Source organism: Bos indicus x Bos taurus, chromosome 18 (genome assembly GCF_003369695.1).
Source record: "Bos indicus x Bos taurus breed Angus x Brahman F1 hybrid chromosome 18, Bos_hybrid_MaternalHap_v2.0, whole genome shotgun sequence".
Taxonomy (NCBI): Eukaryota; Metazoa; Chordata; class Mammalia; order Artiodactyla; family Bovidae; genus Bos; species Bos indicus x Bos taurus.
Window position 1 is genome coordinate 8,644,008 of NC_040093.1, and position 14,459 is coordinate 8,658,466.

General features: G+C 41.8%; 1 protein-coding gene across 2 annotated transcripts; it reads right to left on the reverse strand.

The window, feature by feature from the left end:
* Positions 1 to 7,131: 7,131 nt before the first annotated feature.
* LOC113876124 (zinc finger protein 420-like) lies at positions 7,132 to 14,224 on the reverse strand. Of its 2 annotated transcripts, none has more exons than XM_027514982.1 (3): positions 14,079 to 14,224; positions 12,524 to 12,619; positions 7,132 to 8,287 (listed from the first exon to the last, which is right to left on the reverse strand). In XM_027514982.1, the coding sequence occupies exons 1-3, from the start codon at positions 14,221 to 14,223 to the stop codon at positions 7,182 to 7,184; spliced, it is 1,347 nt and encodes a 448-aa protein (XP_027370783.1). In that variant the 5' UTR covers position 14,224; the 3' UTR covers positions 7,132 to 7,181. The 2 variants fall into 2 exon arrangements, with proteins under 2 accessions (XP_027370783.1, XP_027370781.1); XM_027514980.1 differs by having other exon boundaries at positions 7,132 to 8,466; positions 12,520 to 12,619.
* Positions 14,225 to 14,459: the final 235 nt, after the last annotated feature.

Here is a 14,459-nt window from a genome sequence, read left to right on the forward strand (position 1 = left end):
TCAAAAAAGAAAAGAAAAAAATCAATCCAATGATGTTAACATGTTCATGCATACAGACATACACTAAAATGGGACTATATACTTATTAATTAATAAAAGAAAAATTGTCATGTCAATAAAATCAGGATAATTTTTAACTGATTGAAAATGTACATAAATATTTGAGGATGATATTATTTTAATTTTTTAAAATAGACTAGGGTACAGATATACACAATGATAAAAAAATAGACAGCTCTAGTTGTGAATTTTTTAATTTCCTGAAAAACCTACCATTTGCATGGAACTATATTTTAAAATTTAACACAGTTGAACATAGATTAGCACTAATATGATTCTTGTAAACATTTTGGAAAATACAGAAATGTGATGAGACTTATCTGTGATGTGAGTGTGGAGTGTACTGGAAATGATCAGACCTGGGCTTGAATGATGAAAATCCACACTCCCAAATCCCAGCATCTCTACTAAGCACACATGAGTGTTGTCAACTACAAATCGGCACTTGCCAAGAGCATTGCTGGGGACTCAACAAGGGCGTTCGCCATCTGCCTCTGGGGAGAATGAACCCTATGGTGCTGCAACTGTTGACTTCAATCCCCTCGAGGGAGTTCAGGGTGGACTGAGGCACTCTGCTCCAGGAAAATCTGGTGGGACAGGTCTTTAGAGAGTTAGGTATTTTCAGGAACTGCTTTCATGATCCCAATCCTTGTATCTCTTCATATCTAGAAAAGCACTAAACCACTAAATGATGACTTCAGTTCCTCACGACTGGCAGAAAACGTTTCGTAAAGTAAGTGCTTGATTGCACTGAACTCCCCCTTCACCAAAATCACAGACTGACCTTCCCCCACTGTCTCTTTGGAGCAGTTTCTGAGTTATCTGAGGTGCTGTCTCCTGGGCTGCTGTCCTCATTTTGCCCCAAATAAAACTTAATTCACATCTCTCAAATTGTGCATCTGTTTTAGCTGACAGTGTTCATTTTTCAAAGCAAAGAGCAACTAAGAAGATACGGCATTTCCTCTTTAACTGTGATAGGCATATCCATCACTTTTTCTTTCCAAGAGCCTTGATCAAGACACACAAAAAATGAATTTTATAGTGTGGAAATCTCACAGAAGCACCTGAACCAGTGAACATCAGAGGTCACGGGGTAAGAGTACATGGAAAAATGCATTATCACTGCCAGATATTTGGGCAATATTAGGAATACCATGATCTCAATCTATCATGAAAAATGTCAGTTTTCTGCAAATTCCACCTCCTATATACCTCCCATGATCTGTAGCTTAATAGTCCATTTAACTAGTATATTTTTCTTATCGGTATAGAGGATTGTCTCTGCTACTTTCTGAAAAATTCTGGAATGCTGAGTTCATTCTATTAACAAGCGTATTTTCTTACTCCTGTTCTAGAGAGCTGAATGCATCCACATGAAAATTCATGACGGCATTTCCCCGACTTCCCTAAGATCCCAACACCGAACCACATCCCAATGGGAATCTCTGGTACCGTGCCTCCCATGTTGATCGCTCACAAAGGGAATGTATTCAACATTGAAAGTCACTATTTCATGTTGAGAATTCATCATGCTCTATAGAAAGCCAGATACAAACAATGGAGAAAAGGCTCTGGAACACGAGGGAGACGAAACCTGAAGAGCTGGTTTTCACTATTAAAAAAGGGGGGGGGAGGCGGAATAAGATGATAACAAGCACTCCAGGCAGAAAAATTAGAAGCAGAGAACTAAAGGTTTGCAGATTCTCAGTTCAGGCATTTCAGGAGGAAAAGCAGACACAGCCCCAGACCCAGGACAGGACAATTACCTGAGAAGCTGCCATTTCCTCCTCTTCTTCCTCCTGCTCTGCGTCTTCTGTGGGGATGTTACGTCTCAAACTCACATCTACATGTTGAGAAAATACCTTCAAAGGCATCCATATAGCCGTTTAATCTGCAACTGCTGCAGTGAAAAAGAAGAAAGGTTTTCTTGTTTCTCTCACCCTTTTCTGAGCTCTTTTCTGACTTTCTGTGTTCCTGAGCTGTAGTGGGTAATCAAGACTAACCTGATATGCTAATCACATCCCGGTGCTCCACTCTATTTGCAGATCTTCCCAGCTAGTTCCTGTCCTTCCTTTTTGCATTACAGAGAGCAGGCCGCAGAACAATTCACGAGAGACAAAGGACCCTACTTCTTGGCTACCTGACCCAGCCTATGAGGGTTTTGAAGAAATGCAAGAGGAAGACCCGCATTCAGGAGCCCTGAGGGAAACCTCACATTTGGCACAACTGAGACCACAGGAAGGGAGGATTTAGGGCAGGAACTTCCAGAAGCAAAGGTCAACCTGATTCCCTGGGGAGGGGCTCTTTCTAGGCTGGGTGTGGTGGTCCAATGGTCTGTGCCCTTAGGGGAGGGGAGGGGAGCGGTGAGTGTTTGGTGGGAATCACCTGGGGGTCTTGGGTTCCTGCCAGGCTTTACTTGCAGAATTCTTCCCACAGATCTCCCGCGTCCTTAGTTTTTTTACCCCCCTCTGCAGCCTGGGGACACAGATTTTCACAAAATGATTTGCATTGTGACCACCTCTCTGCAGGTGTGGCACCTCCAACTTCAGAGACCAGGAGCCTAGAGGTGTTTCCATCAAGGCTTTCTTTGAAAATAAACCAGAGGCAGCCGGAGGCCTGGCGAGCTGCAGTCCATGGGGTCGCAAAAGGTGGGACAGGACTGAGCAGCTGAACTGAACTGAACTGAGCAGGACACGCTAGGTTAACAGTGTGTATGGGCAGAGACAAATGCCTTTGAAAATGATGCCCTAAATGCTATCTGATGACCAACCAAGGAAATAATGATCGGTGTTGTCATAAGTTACATTACACATGAATTTAGACGTGAGAACGTTGTTGTTCTACTTCCTGTGTGTGTTTTTCTAGGTTTTATGAATCAATTGCTACAGTTTGTTGTCTGCTCCATTTAGAGAACTCTATTTTCTCACATCTTTAAAGTATAATGACTAAGGAAAAATTAAAGATAGGAGCATGTCCATCTTTCTAATATTATATATTCTAAAAAATATTCAGTGTGCATGCACCAGTACCAACTTGGTAGAAGATTTAGTTTCACAGCAGAATTGAGAATAAGGTATAGACGTTTCCCATATACCTCTTGTCCCAACACGTGGACAATTTCCCTACTTACCTTTCCCCACCAGAGTGAGCATTTGTTACCACTGATGAATCTACATGGACAGTAAATAGATAAACTCTTTAGTTTACCCTTATGTTTCTCTTTTAGGGATGTGCACTCCATACCTCTGGTTAAATGTATAATAACATGTGTCCATCACAACAGTTTAACACAAATTATTTCAAGGTCCTGAAAGTTCTCTAGACTTAGGATATTCATAGTCCCTCCTTTGAAACCCATGGCAACCACAGACCTTTTTAATCTCTTCTATATTTCCTACTAGATTCCCAGGTGATTGAGTGGGAGGAAATCTGCCTGCTGATGCAGGACCTCCAGGTGATACTTGGGTCAGGAAGATCCCCTGGAGGAAGAAATGGAAACCCATTCCAGTATCCTTTCCTGGGAAATCTATGGAGAGAGGAGCCTGGCAGGCTACAGCCCCTGGGGTCACAAAGACTCAGACGCAACTGAGCACATATGGACATTTACCTATGCCAAAATGTCATCTTGTAAACTTCCTACTTTTTGTAGCATTTTTGAATGGGCTTCTTTCACTTAGTAAAATGCATGGAATGATTGTCCATGTATTTTATGCCTTGAAAGCTTAACATCCAAAAGCTTAAGAACTACCTCTGCGCCTATATTCCTGCTCAGTAAATAAGTTCATCAACACCATTTTTTTAGATTCCATAAATATCTGTGAAGACAATATTTGCACAAATATAGAGAACAGGTGTGTGGACACGGCAGGAGAAGAAGAAGGGCCCCACTGACACACATACACCACCGTGGCTGAAATGCTGGGTAAGACTCTTTCGAGGCCCTTGGACTGCACGGAGATCCAGCCAGTCCATCCTAAGGGAGATCAGTCCTGGGTGTTCATTGGAAGGACTGATGCTGAAGCTGAAACTCCAGTACTTTGGCGACCTGATGTGAAGAGCTGACTCATTTGAAAAGCCCCTGATGCTGGGAATGATTGAAGTGGGAGGAGAAGGGGACGACAGAGGATGAGATGGTTGGATGGCATCACCGACTCAGTGGACGTGAGTTTGACAAACTCTGCAAGTTGGTGATGGACAGGGAGGCCTGGCGTGCTGCAGTCCATGGGGTCGCAAAGACTTGGACATGACTGAGCAAGTGAACTGAACTGAACTGATGGTTAAAACAGGTTAGCTAGTGGGAAGCTGCTGTATAGCACAGGGAGCTCAGCTTGGTGGTCTGTGCTGACCAGAAGGGTGAAATGGAGATCATGGGAGGGAGGTTCAAGAGGGAGCAGATTTATGTATACTTATGGCTGCTTGATGATGTCCTACAGCAGACACTAACACAACATTGTAAAGCAATTATATGCCAATGAAAAATATATATGCATCTCAAAAGGAAAAAAGGCTAAACAGACTGGCCACCCAGTGGTGGAGAATCCATCTGACAGTGCAGGGGCCATGGGCTGGATCCCTGGTCCAGGAATACTCCACATGCTTTGGGGCAACTAAGCCTGTGCGCCACAACTGGGTGGGGCAGCTTACTCTTTTAGAGGGCAAGAGGCAAATGAAAGATGCTCACCAGCGCGAAACAATAGGAAATGCAAACAAAGCTACAATGGTGCATCACCTCATGCCAGTCAGAATAACAATTAGTAAAGAGCCCACTAATAGTATCATATTATAATTCTTAGCATGTTCTCCAGGCTGAAGAGGCCTGGAGATCAGGGAACCTCCTACATGGCTGGAGGGAATGTAAACTGGTGCGGTCACGCGGGAGGACAGTGTGGAAGTTCCTTAAAAAACGGAACCTCCTGACATTCAAGGAAATGAATTCCATGAACAGTAGACAAAACAGATTAATTAACAAACTGACAAGTTTTGCAGTTTTTAGTAAATCCTCTGCAATTCTAAAATGACCAGTTTGGATCTAGCATTTCTAAATTCTCGAAGTTAAATGTGTACGAATACACATACACTCACACATTCCTTCTTGGTTTTCTCACTGCTAACGCGTATACCTTTAGATATTTATATATTGTAATTAAATGTGCACTATACAAATTATATTCTGTATATATCTTCAGATATTTATATATTGCATTCAAAGTATGCCAAGGCCATGAGAAAACAGTTCCTTTAAGCCTAGACAAGAAACATGTGCTAAGAACTATACAGGGTAAGATTTTATAAATCTTGGTTCAGAACTTTACTATCATGGCTTTTAATTATTCTTTTTGTGACTTTGTTAAATTTACATTTGCTTAAATGAGCCCTTGAAAAGCTTTAGCTAACAGAAGAACAAAGGACAATTGAAGCAGGTGAGTTTCTGACTCTAGGTCCTGAGAGAATTCACAGGAAGCCTTGAGGACCCCTGAGGAAGGTCAAGGCTAGAACCAGGCAGAGAAAGCTCCAGTACTTGGGGTTCAGGCCTTTATAAAGGACCCTGGGTGAAGTGCTGTGGGCTCCCCAGGCTGAGCGTGGATGGGTCCATTCAAACCAAGAGGAGCAGGATTCTGGTGAGCTCTGAGGGTGTCATTGAAGGGGGGCCTGTGCAGTAGACCCTGGGGTTTGGCAAGACTGCTGATCTCAAGGAAGGGGGTCATCTAGTGAAGGTGCTCACAGGACTGGCTGGTGTGAGTTCAAGGACCTGCAGGCTGCCTGGTCCCCAGACAGACGCTGAGGCAGCAACAGCACGGACCAGTCAGGGAGGCTCTCAACAGTACTCTGTATGGTCCTTCTTATTAGAACCATCACAATGTCCGAGTAGTTTCAAAATGGGAGAGGAGATACAACATAGAAATGGTGGGAAATATATGAACTTATGAGAGTTTCACGCCAGTAAGGGACTAATTTCTACAGATGCCATGCCCCTGTGCTACAGATAGATTATTGTAACGTTATCTTTCCTGCAACCTTAAATAGGTGGGAGAGGTTAATGCTGGTGGTGCGTTCACCCTTCATTCATTCCACGTCAACTGTAACACTAAAAAACCATTCACTTTTATTAATTAACATACATTAATTTTACACAGATGGAATAAAACCTTTTACAACTGTTGTTTGATCCTTGATTAAAAGACAGATTACAAGCTTCTAAAAACTTTCCTGTTTCTCTGATGAAATGATCTGTGAATGTGATTTATATCGTTTACAAAATGGAGGCTAATTTAGTAAACATGGATGGACATTTATTATAGTAATATGACTTTTCCAGAAAGAGTTTTGTATACTTATATCAGGTAGCAGAGAAGGTGTCCTTGCTTCAAGCCTGCCAGGTAATATGCATGATTTTTCTATGTTGATGTTATAAAAATACCTTAGATTTTAATGAACAACCCTTGTTTTATGCTTAAAAAGCAAGAGACATAATTACTGAAAACTTAGAGCAAACTTCCGTCTTACTTTGAATTATTCCCTGAACACTTACATCATGGTGACAACACAGATGTTTGACATCAGTGACAAATACCTCCATTTAGAGGTTTGGTGTGCATATAATATTACTGTGTTGTTAATCTTATAAATTGGAGAATAAATATAAATGATTCCTACCTCATATAGAAGGGCTTCTCTTACAATTGAGGCAACAACCATCAGAAACAGAAGTTCATATATACAGTAGAAACAAATCACAGCATAGTAACTTGAGAGTTGAATTACATTCGTTTTGGTTCCTTAATGATCTCAAATAACATTAATATAAACAAGGATACATGAATAATAATTATACCTCTGCAAATATCCACCCCTTCATCTTGTGATCCATACGAACATATCAATTTTGTACGTGTTTTAATTATGGCATACTTGCTACAGTGTTTCTGTTTAGAGTAATTCAACAAAAGTGGTACTAATGAAATGCTTTCTAGTATGAATTCTCTGGCATTGATTTCCTTTTGCTGTTTGATTAAACACTTGTCTACATTTTTGTATTTCATTCGTGTATCTTTCCAAAGTAAACACTCGTTTTTTCAAAATTGTATATTTAGGACCAAGCTTTTTTTATCACTGATTCATTTCTAGGGTTTCTCTGCAGTATGTATTCTCTGATGGTGAGTGAGGTGATGGCTGTGATGAAATCCTTTGCCACATTCCTTACATTTCTGAGATTTCCCTGCAGTATGAATTCTCTGATGTTGAGAAAGACCTGAACTCCGGGAAAAGGCTTTGCCACAATCTGTACATTTATAAAGACTCTCCCCAGTATGGATTCGTTGATGTCGAGTAAGATGTGAACAATGGATAAAGGCTTTGCCACAGTCTTTACATTTGTATGGTTTCTCCCCAGTATGAATTCGCTGATGCTGAGTAAGAAGTGAATAACGGGTAAAGGCTTTGCCACAGTCTGTACATTTATAAGGTCTCTGCCCAGTATGGATTCGTTGATGCTGAGTAAGAAGTGAATAACGGGTAAAGGCTTTGCCACATTCTGTACATTTATAAGGTCTCTCCCCAGTATGGATTCGTTGATGCTGAGTAAGAAGTGAATAACGGGTAAAGGCTTTGCCACATTCTGTACATTTATAAGGTCTCTCCCCAGTATGGATTCGTTGATGTCGAGTAAGATGTGAACAATGGATAAAGGCTTTGCCACATTCTTTACATTTGTATGGTTTCTCCCCAGTATGAGTTCGCTGATGTACAGTAAGACTCAGACGCCAGTTAAAGGCTTTGCCACATTCTGTACATTTATAAGGTCTCTCCCCAGTATGGATTCGTTGATGCTCAGTAAGAGATGAATAACGGGTAAAGGCTTTGCCACAGTCTGTACATTTATAAGGTCTCTCCCCAGTATGGATTCGTTGATGTCGAGTAAGATTTGAACAAGAGATAAAGGCTTTGCCACATTCTTTACATTTGTATGGTTTCTCCCCAGTATGGATTCGCTGATGTTCAGTTAAAGTTGAACTCTGCTTAAAAGCCTTGCCACATGCTGTACATTTATAAGGTCTCTCCCTAGTATGAATTCGCTGATGTTGAGTAACACGTGAACAATAGATAAAGGTTTTGCCACATTCTGTACATTTGTATGGTTTCTCCCCAGCATGGATTCGCTGATGTTCAGTTAAATATGAACTCTGATTAAAGGCTTTGCCGCATGCTGTACATTTGAAACATTTCCTTCCTGTATGAATTTTCCTATGTCTACTTAGATTTGGTGAGTTACTAAAGACTTTCCCACATATATTACACTTGTAATGTTTCTGCTTAGTCTGAATATTCTGCTGTTGAATAACTTTTGAAGACTGGTTAAAAGCTTCAGCATAATCATAACAATTATAAGTCTTCTCTCCAATATCAATACTCTTATACGTATTAATAGTAAGATTTGAGCTTTGATAAAATATATTCTTATACTTATTATGTTTAGAATTGTCTGAAAATTGATGTCCCTGTTGTTTCATGAGATATGAGTCTTGGTCAACATTATGCCCAGTTTCACTGCATGAAGAGCTTCTCATTCCATCATGTATACTCTTGTAATTATTGGGGGTAGAGCTCCTGCTTAAGGCATTACTCATGTTGTTACGCTTGTAAAGTTGTTCCACACTAATTATACCTCCATATGTATTGAACAATGATGGTTGAATAAGGTCTCTCCCATTATTATCCACATTACAGATTTTGGAACAAGGAGAAAATAGTTGTTGGTTGAAGAACAATAAACCCTTGTTAAAGGATCCCTCAAAATGATTATATTGGGAATTTCCCCCCTCATTTTCAAGTTTCTGGTTTCCAGATATGTTTGAATGTATATTTAATAGACACCTATGCTCAGAGTTGTTTGAATGAGTATTTGCAGTAGAGACTAGATGACTTTCCAGATTTTCCACCTTTCCCTTCAGAGAACGTGTATGTTTCAAGAGTTGATGTGGGTCTTTGCTGACAAATATACACTTATCTGCGGATGTTGATGACCGAAATTGGTCATCTGAGATTGGTTTTTCCCTATTTGATTCACATCCTTGATTTCTTTTGGCGGTAATGTTTACATTATGGGAATCTGTACCAATTTGGTTTTGTCCATCATAACATGCTCTCTGTTCTTTATATGCCCTCATATATTCCCAGTCTTTGGTTAAATGTAAATTTCCAAGGTGAAATCTTTCATATATTCCTAGCTTTGCTGTTGGGAATAAATCTTCTAAGCCTGGCTTTTGGGTCCTCAAACCCTGGGTGTCGTGAGAAGACACAGCTGAAAGATACCAAATAATAAGTTATTCTACTTACTATTCTCAGGGAATATGGTTTACAATTTACATACAATTAGCATACACTGGCTAGATTAAGCCTAAAACTGAGATGGAAGAAGTCAAGATGGCAGAGGATTCGGAAGACGTGGAGTTCATCTCTCTCCACAAAAACATCAAGAATACATCTTGAAGTGGAAAAATTCTCACAGAGCCCTGCAGAACACGGGCAGAGGAACTTGGACACCTGGAAGGACAAGAAAGATTCCTGCTGAGCCAGGTAGGACAAAAGAATGAGGGAGGAAAAGGAAGAGGAAAAGAAGTGGGATGGGACCCACAAAACCCTGGGGGGACTGAAGAGAGGAGAGGTCTCCCCATCCAGGGAAGCCCCTCACTGGGGGGAGCCCAGTTGGGACAGAAGGAGAGACTCATTCTCTGTGGGAAGAGAACGCTGCAACCAGTGTGCAGGACAGAGTGAGACCTGTACACAGGCTGCTGAGCCCAGCCCTGCCCACGCAGCCTGAGAGGGTGTCCACCGCTGCACACAAGGGCTGGGTGCTGGAATGTGGGGATTGGAGAGCAGACCCAGGCAGAGGACTGCGGTTGGCTGTGAGGAGACATCCTGAGGGGACAGGAGGGAGGGAGGAGCTCTGCAAACGGGATGCTTGTGGAGGAAGCCTGAACCACCAGAGAAGCAGAGCAGCGTTGTTGAGTGATGCCCAAAGGGAAGAACCCCACTGCAGCCTCTCTGCCCCTGTGCCTGTCCCTGCCTCTCCAGATACTAGGAATGGCTCCCACCTAGGTGGGTGATCTCACGACCCCCACAGCTGCTTCCTCCTCCCCAGCCGCCTCCCCAGTGGGCTCCAGGGGCACCTTCAGAGCACACACCTGTGGGTGGTCTCAATGTTCAGATGGCACTGAAACCACAGCTGAGCCCCCAGGCCCTACCACTAAGAAAGAAAAGCTGAGATCTCTCCTTGCAGCTGTACAAACCATGGTGTTACACCCCACAACTGGCTTTGTAAACTCAGCCCCGACAGAACATCTGGATGGAAACGAGGCTCTGGCAGTCAAGACCAGTCTGGCTTTAGCAATTGTAGACTTTGTAGGCATTCCCATGAGGCGGTTGGGCCAGGTCACATCTACATTGCCTCCATAGCACTGCAGGGGGTCCAGCTCCACAATGAATGTACACCTGGGACATGAGACTACAGTGGATCTATGCTGGTGACCTGGTGAAAACAACATCTGAGAGACACCACGGTCAAGTGCCATCATGCCCATGGTTCAGGTGGGGCCAAGATCAATGCCAACACAGGGTCACATGAGAGCTCGCACAACACATGGATGATGACCCACAGAGCATGCTCCGAGGTGAACATCCCCCGAGGAGCAATCCTCAGTGGCTTCTCTCCCAGTGGGTGTGCTCCAGTCCCACTGGGTCAGAAGCACCATAGATCAGAAACACAGCTAAGTAGATCTGGGGACTCTACTCCACTAATCAGGAAGCAGACCCCACCCCTGACAGGGCAGTGACAGCCACAGAGGAAAGACGAAGCTCCCCTCAATATTCAGACAGGCTCTGGTCACAATAATAACAATCAACTCCCTATCAAGGGGATAAGGGCACAAGTCTCTGGACCACCTCACCCACCAGAGGGCAGACACCAGAGCAAGAGGAACTAGGATGTGCAGCCTGCAGAACAGAGACCACAAACACAGAACACTGGACAAAATGAGATGACAAAGGAGTATGGTGTAGAGGAGAAGTCAAGACAAAAACCTACAGGAACAGCTAAATGAAGAGCAGTTGGGCAATGTAATGATTAATTTTACCTTTAAGTAATCAAATTTACAAACAAAACATTTTCACAAATACTGCTGCTGCTGCTGCTAAGTTGCTTCAGTCATGTCTGACTCTGTGCGACCCCAGAGACGACAGCCCACCAGGCTCCCCCATCCCTGGGATTCTCCAGGCAAGAACACTGGAGTGGGTTGCCATTTCCTTCTCCACAAATACTAATGCCTACTAATTATTTAACCCACTTCTTACCACTCATGTTGTTATCTGAGCATGTTCTAATAGAATCTAAAATCGTAAATGATATTGACCTAGAACTAATCAGAAATAGATGGCATAAACAATAAAGTCCTGGGATGTTTCATAAGAAACAAGATAGATTTAATAAGGTAAGAGTTCTTGAGAAATAAAATAAGAAGTGAGACTTGAAAAATATGGTGAGAACATAGGGAACTCTATTCAATGCTCAGTGGTCACCTAAATGGGAAGGAAATCTAATCAAGGAGGGAAATGTGTATATGTATCACTTATTCTTTCTGTACAGCAAACTAACATAACTTTGTAAAATGGCATTATTGGAAGAGAAAAATTTCTTTTTAAAGATTCCTTTATATAATCTATAAGCTTAATAGTGAAGAACAATCAGAAAAAAGCACGGAGGGAAATGTCTTAAATTCTCATGCCAAGAATATATTTTAAAACTCTATGAGTTAAATAAATATATTCAAGTATTTTACCATTAAGGAATTGGGGTAAATATACTTAACACATTTAATGTTAGTTCATATTTAAAAAAGAGGAACTTTAAAGTAAAATTCAGGTTTGCATTTTCTCATTTTAGCAAAATGTTTTATGCAGTGAAGAAAGAATTTGAGTATGAAGTTTATAAGGTCATGTGTGTAGTTTCTAGTGGGTTGGAAATTATAGGGTAGAAAACAAAAAATATTTGTCCCCAGTATTCCTAGAAGTGTGGCAATTTGTTCACAAGTCCACCCACACACTTCTGACTAGGGACAGAATCAGAACTTTTAAAAGGGCTTAATACAGTTACTCAGAAATGTGCACAGATTTTCTAAAACCTCCCAAAAATGGAAGAGCTATCAGGTCATGCAGGTTGTCCCAAGCCAGACAAGTATTTTGGTTCTCACTGTGAATGTGAAAATTAACCGCTGGAGAAAACTACATAAACGATAAAAAGAATCAGGAATGGGTCAGGAGATGACCCTCTATGACAGTGACAGAAATAAACCCAGGCTAATCCAAAATCATTTCCACAGCAGATCTTCTCAAACCACACCACGAAGTATGACTTCCTCCACAATGCTTGTCCCTCTCACCGGATTTTTCTGCTCCATCCATAGACACATACCTGGGTGCACGGCTGGCGTCTCCATTCTCCGTGTATCCCAGGGATCCTTCATTTGCTCCAGAAATGTGACCAGGTCCGGCTTAGAGATCACAAGACCTGTTCATCAGAAAAAGGAATATGTGTTTTCCCAGATATTCATCAATTTCCAATCCAATATGTGTTCAGGTGAGAGAGAAGTCAAGGAAGAAAGTTAAAATAGCCTTAAAAAATAATTTTACCAAATAGTTTATTGGAAGCACCTTTAAAAGACAAATGCTCAAAATCAGGTTCTGATATTATGCTCAAGTACTACTAAGGCAAAAGCTAGTAGTAGAAATCCGGTTTTAAGAGGAGAGTGGCACTATTTTATACCACAGAACTTACAGAATTACCACTAACCTAGAATGAAGGATATGCAGGTCAAGAAGCAATAGTTAGAACTGAACATGGAACAACTGTACCATTGGGAAAGGAGTACATCAAGGCTGGATATTGCCACCCTGCTTATTTAACTTATATGCAGAGTACCTCATGAGAAATGCTGGGCTCGATGAAGCACAAGCTGGAATCAAGATTGCTGGGAGAAATATCAATACCTCAGATATGCAGATGACACCACCCCTGTGGCAGAAAGTGAAGAAAAACTGAAGAGCCTCTTGATGAAAGTGAAAGAGGAGAGTTAAAAAGTTAGTTTAACTCAACATTCAGAAAACTAAGATCATGGCATCCAGTTCCATCATTTCATAGCAAGTAGATGGGGAAACAATGGAAACAGTGATAGACTTTATTTTGGGGGTCCAAAATCACTGCAGATTGCGACTGCAGCCATGAAATTAAAAGATGCTTGCCCCTTGGAAGAAAGGGGCAAACCTAGACAGCATATTAAAAAGCAGAGACATCACTTTGCCAACAGAGGTCCATCTAGTCAAAGCTATGGTTTTTCCAGTAGTCACATATGGATGTGATATTTGGAACATAGAGAAAGCTGAGCACCAAAGAATTGATGCCTTTGAACTGTGGTGCTGGAGAAGGCTCTTGAGAGTCCCTTGGTCAGCAAGGAGATCACACCAGTCAATCCTAAAGAAATCAACCCTGAATATTCGTTGGAAGGACTGAAACTGAAGCTCCAATAATTTGGCCACCTGATGTGAAGAGCCGACTCACTGGAAAAGACCCTGATGCTGGGAAAGACTGAGGGCAGGAGGAGAAGGGGGCGTCAGAGGATGAGATGATTGAATAGCATTATTGACTCAATGGATATGAATTTGAGCAAACTCTGGGAGTTAAGGAAGGATAGGAAACCTGGTTTGCAGCATTCCATGGGATCACAAAGAGCTGGACATGATTTAGCGACTGAACAACAAGGAGGCAGATTACATCAAGGAAGAAGAAGGTTAGAATTATAATGACCCATAATGAAGTCTTTCTTTCAAATGTCACAAATACCCTTTTTCCCCTAGAAAGTAGGGATCTGAACCTCTACTGGACAAAGCAGAAAATTCGAGGAGACATTCTAGAATGAACGAACCAAAACCCTGAAGGTACTTAAGGGATTCTGGAAGGCAGTTATCCTCACCCAAGGAGGCCAGGTTCCCGTAGTTCTCTAACATCACGTCCCGGTATAATTCCCGCTGACCGAGGTCCAGGCACTCCCACTCCTCTTGGGTGAAGTCTATGGCCACATCCTGGAATGTCAGCCGTCCCTGAAATACAAAGGACATGAGCCATGTGGACATGGGAAGACTTCCTAATGTGACCCGAGATGAAACCAGCAAGAGAAATGGTTTTGATTTAGGAGAATGTCTGGTGTTACACAAGAATATAATTTTTATACAGCCGTATTTTCCACTGTATTTCTAACCCAGGAAAGGAGAATGAGATATGATCCACAGACCACTATAGAAACTATTCTGACCTGGAAGAGAAATTATAAAACAATCACACCACACTGACCTAT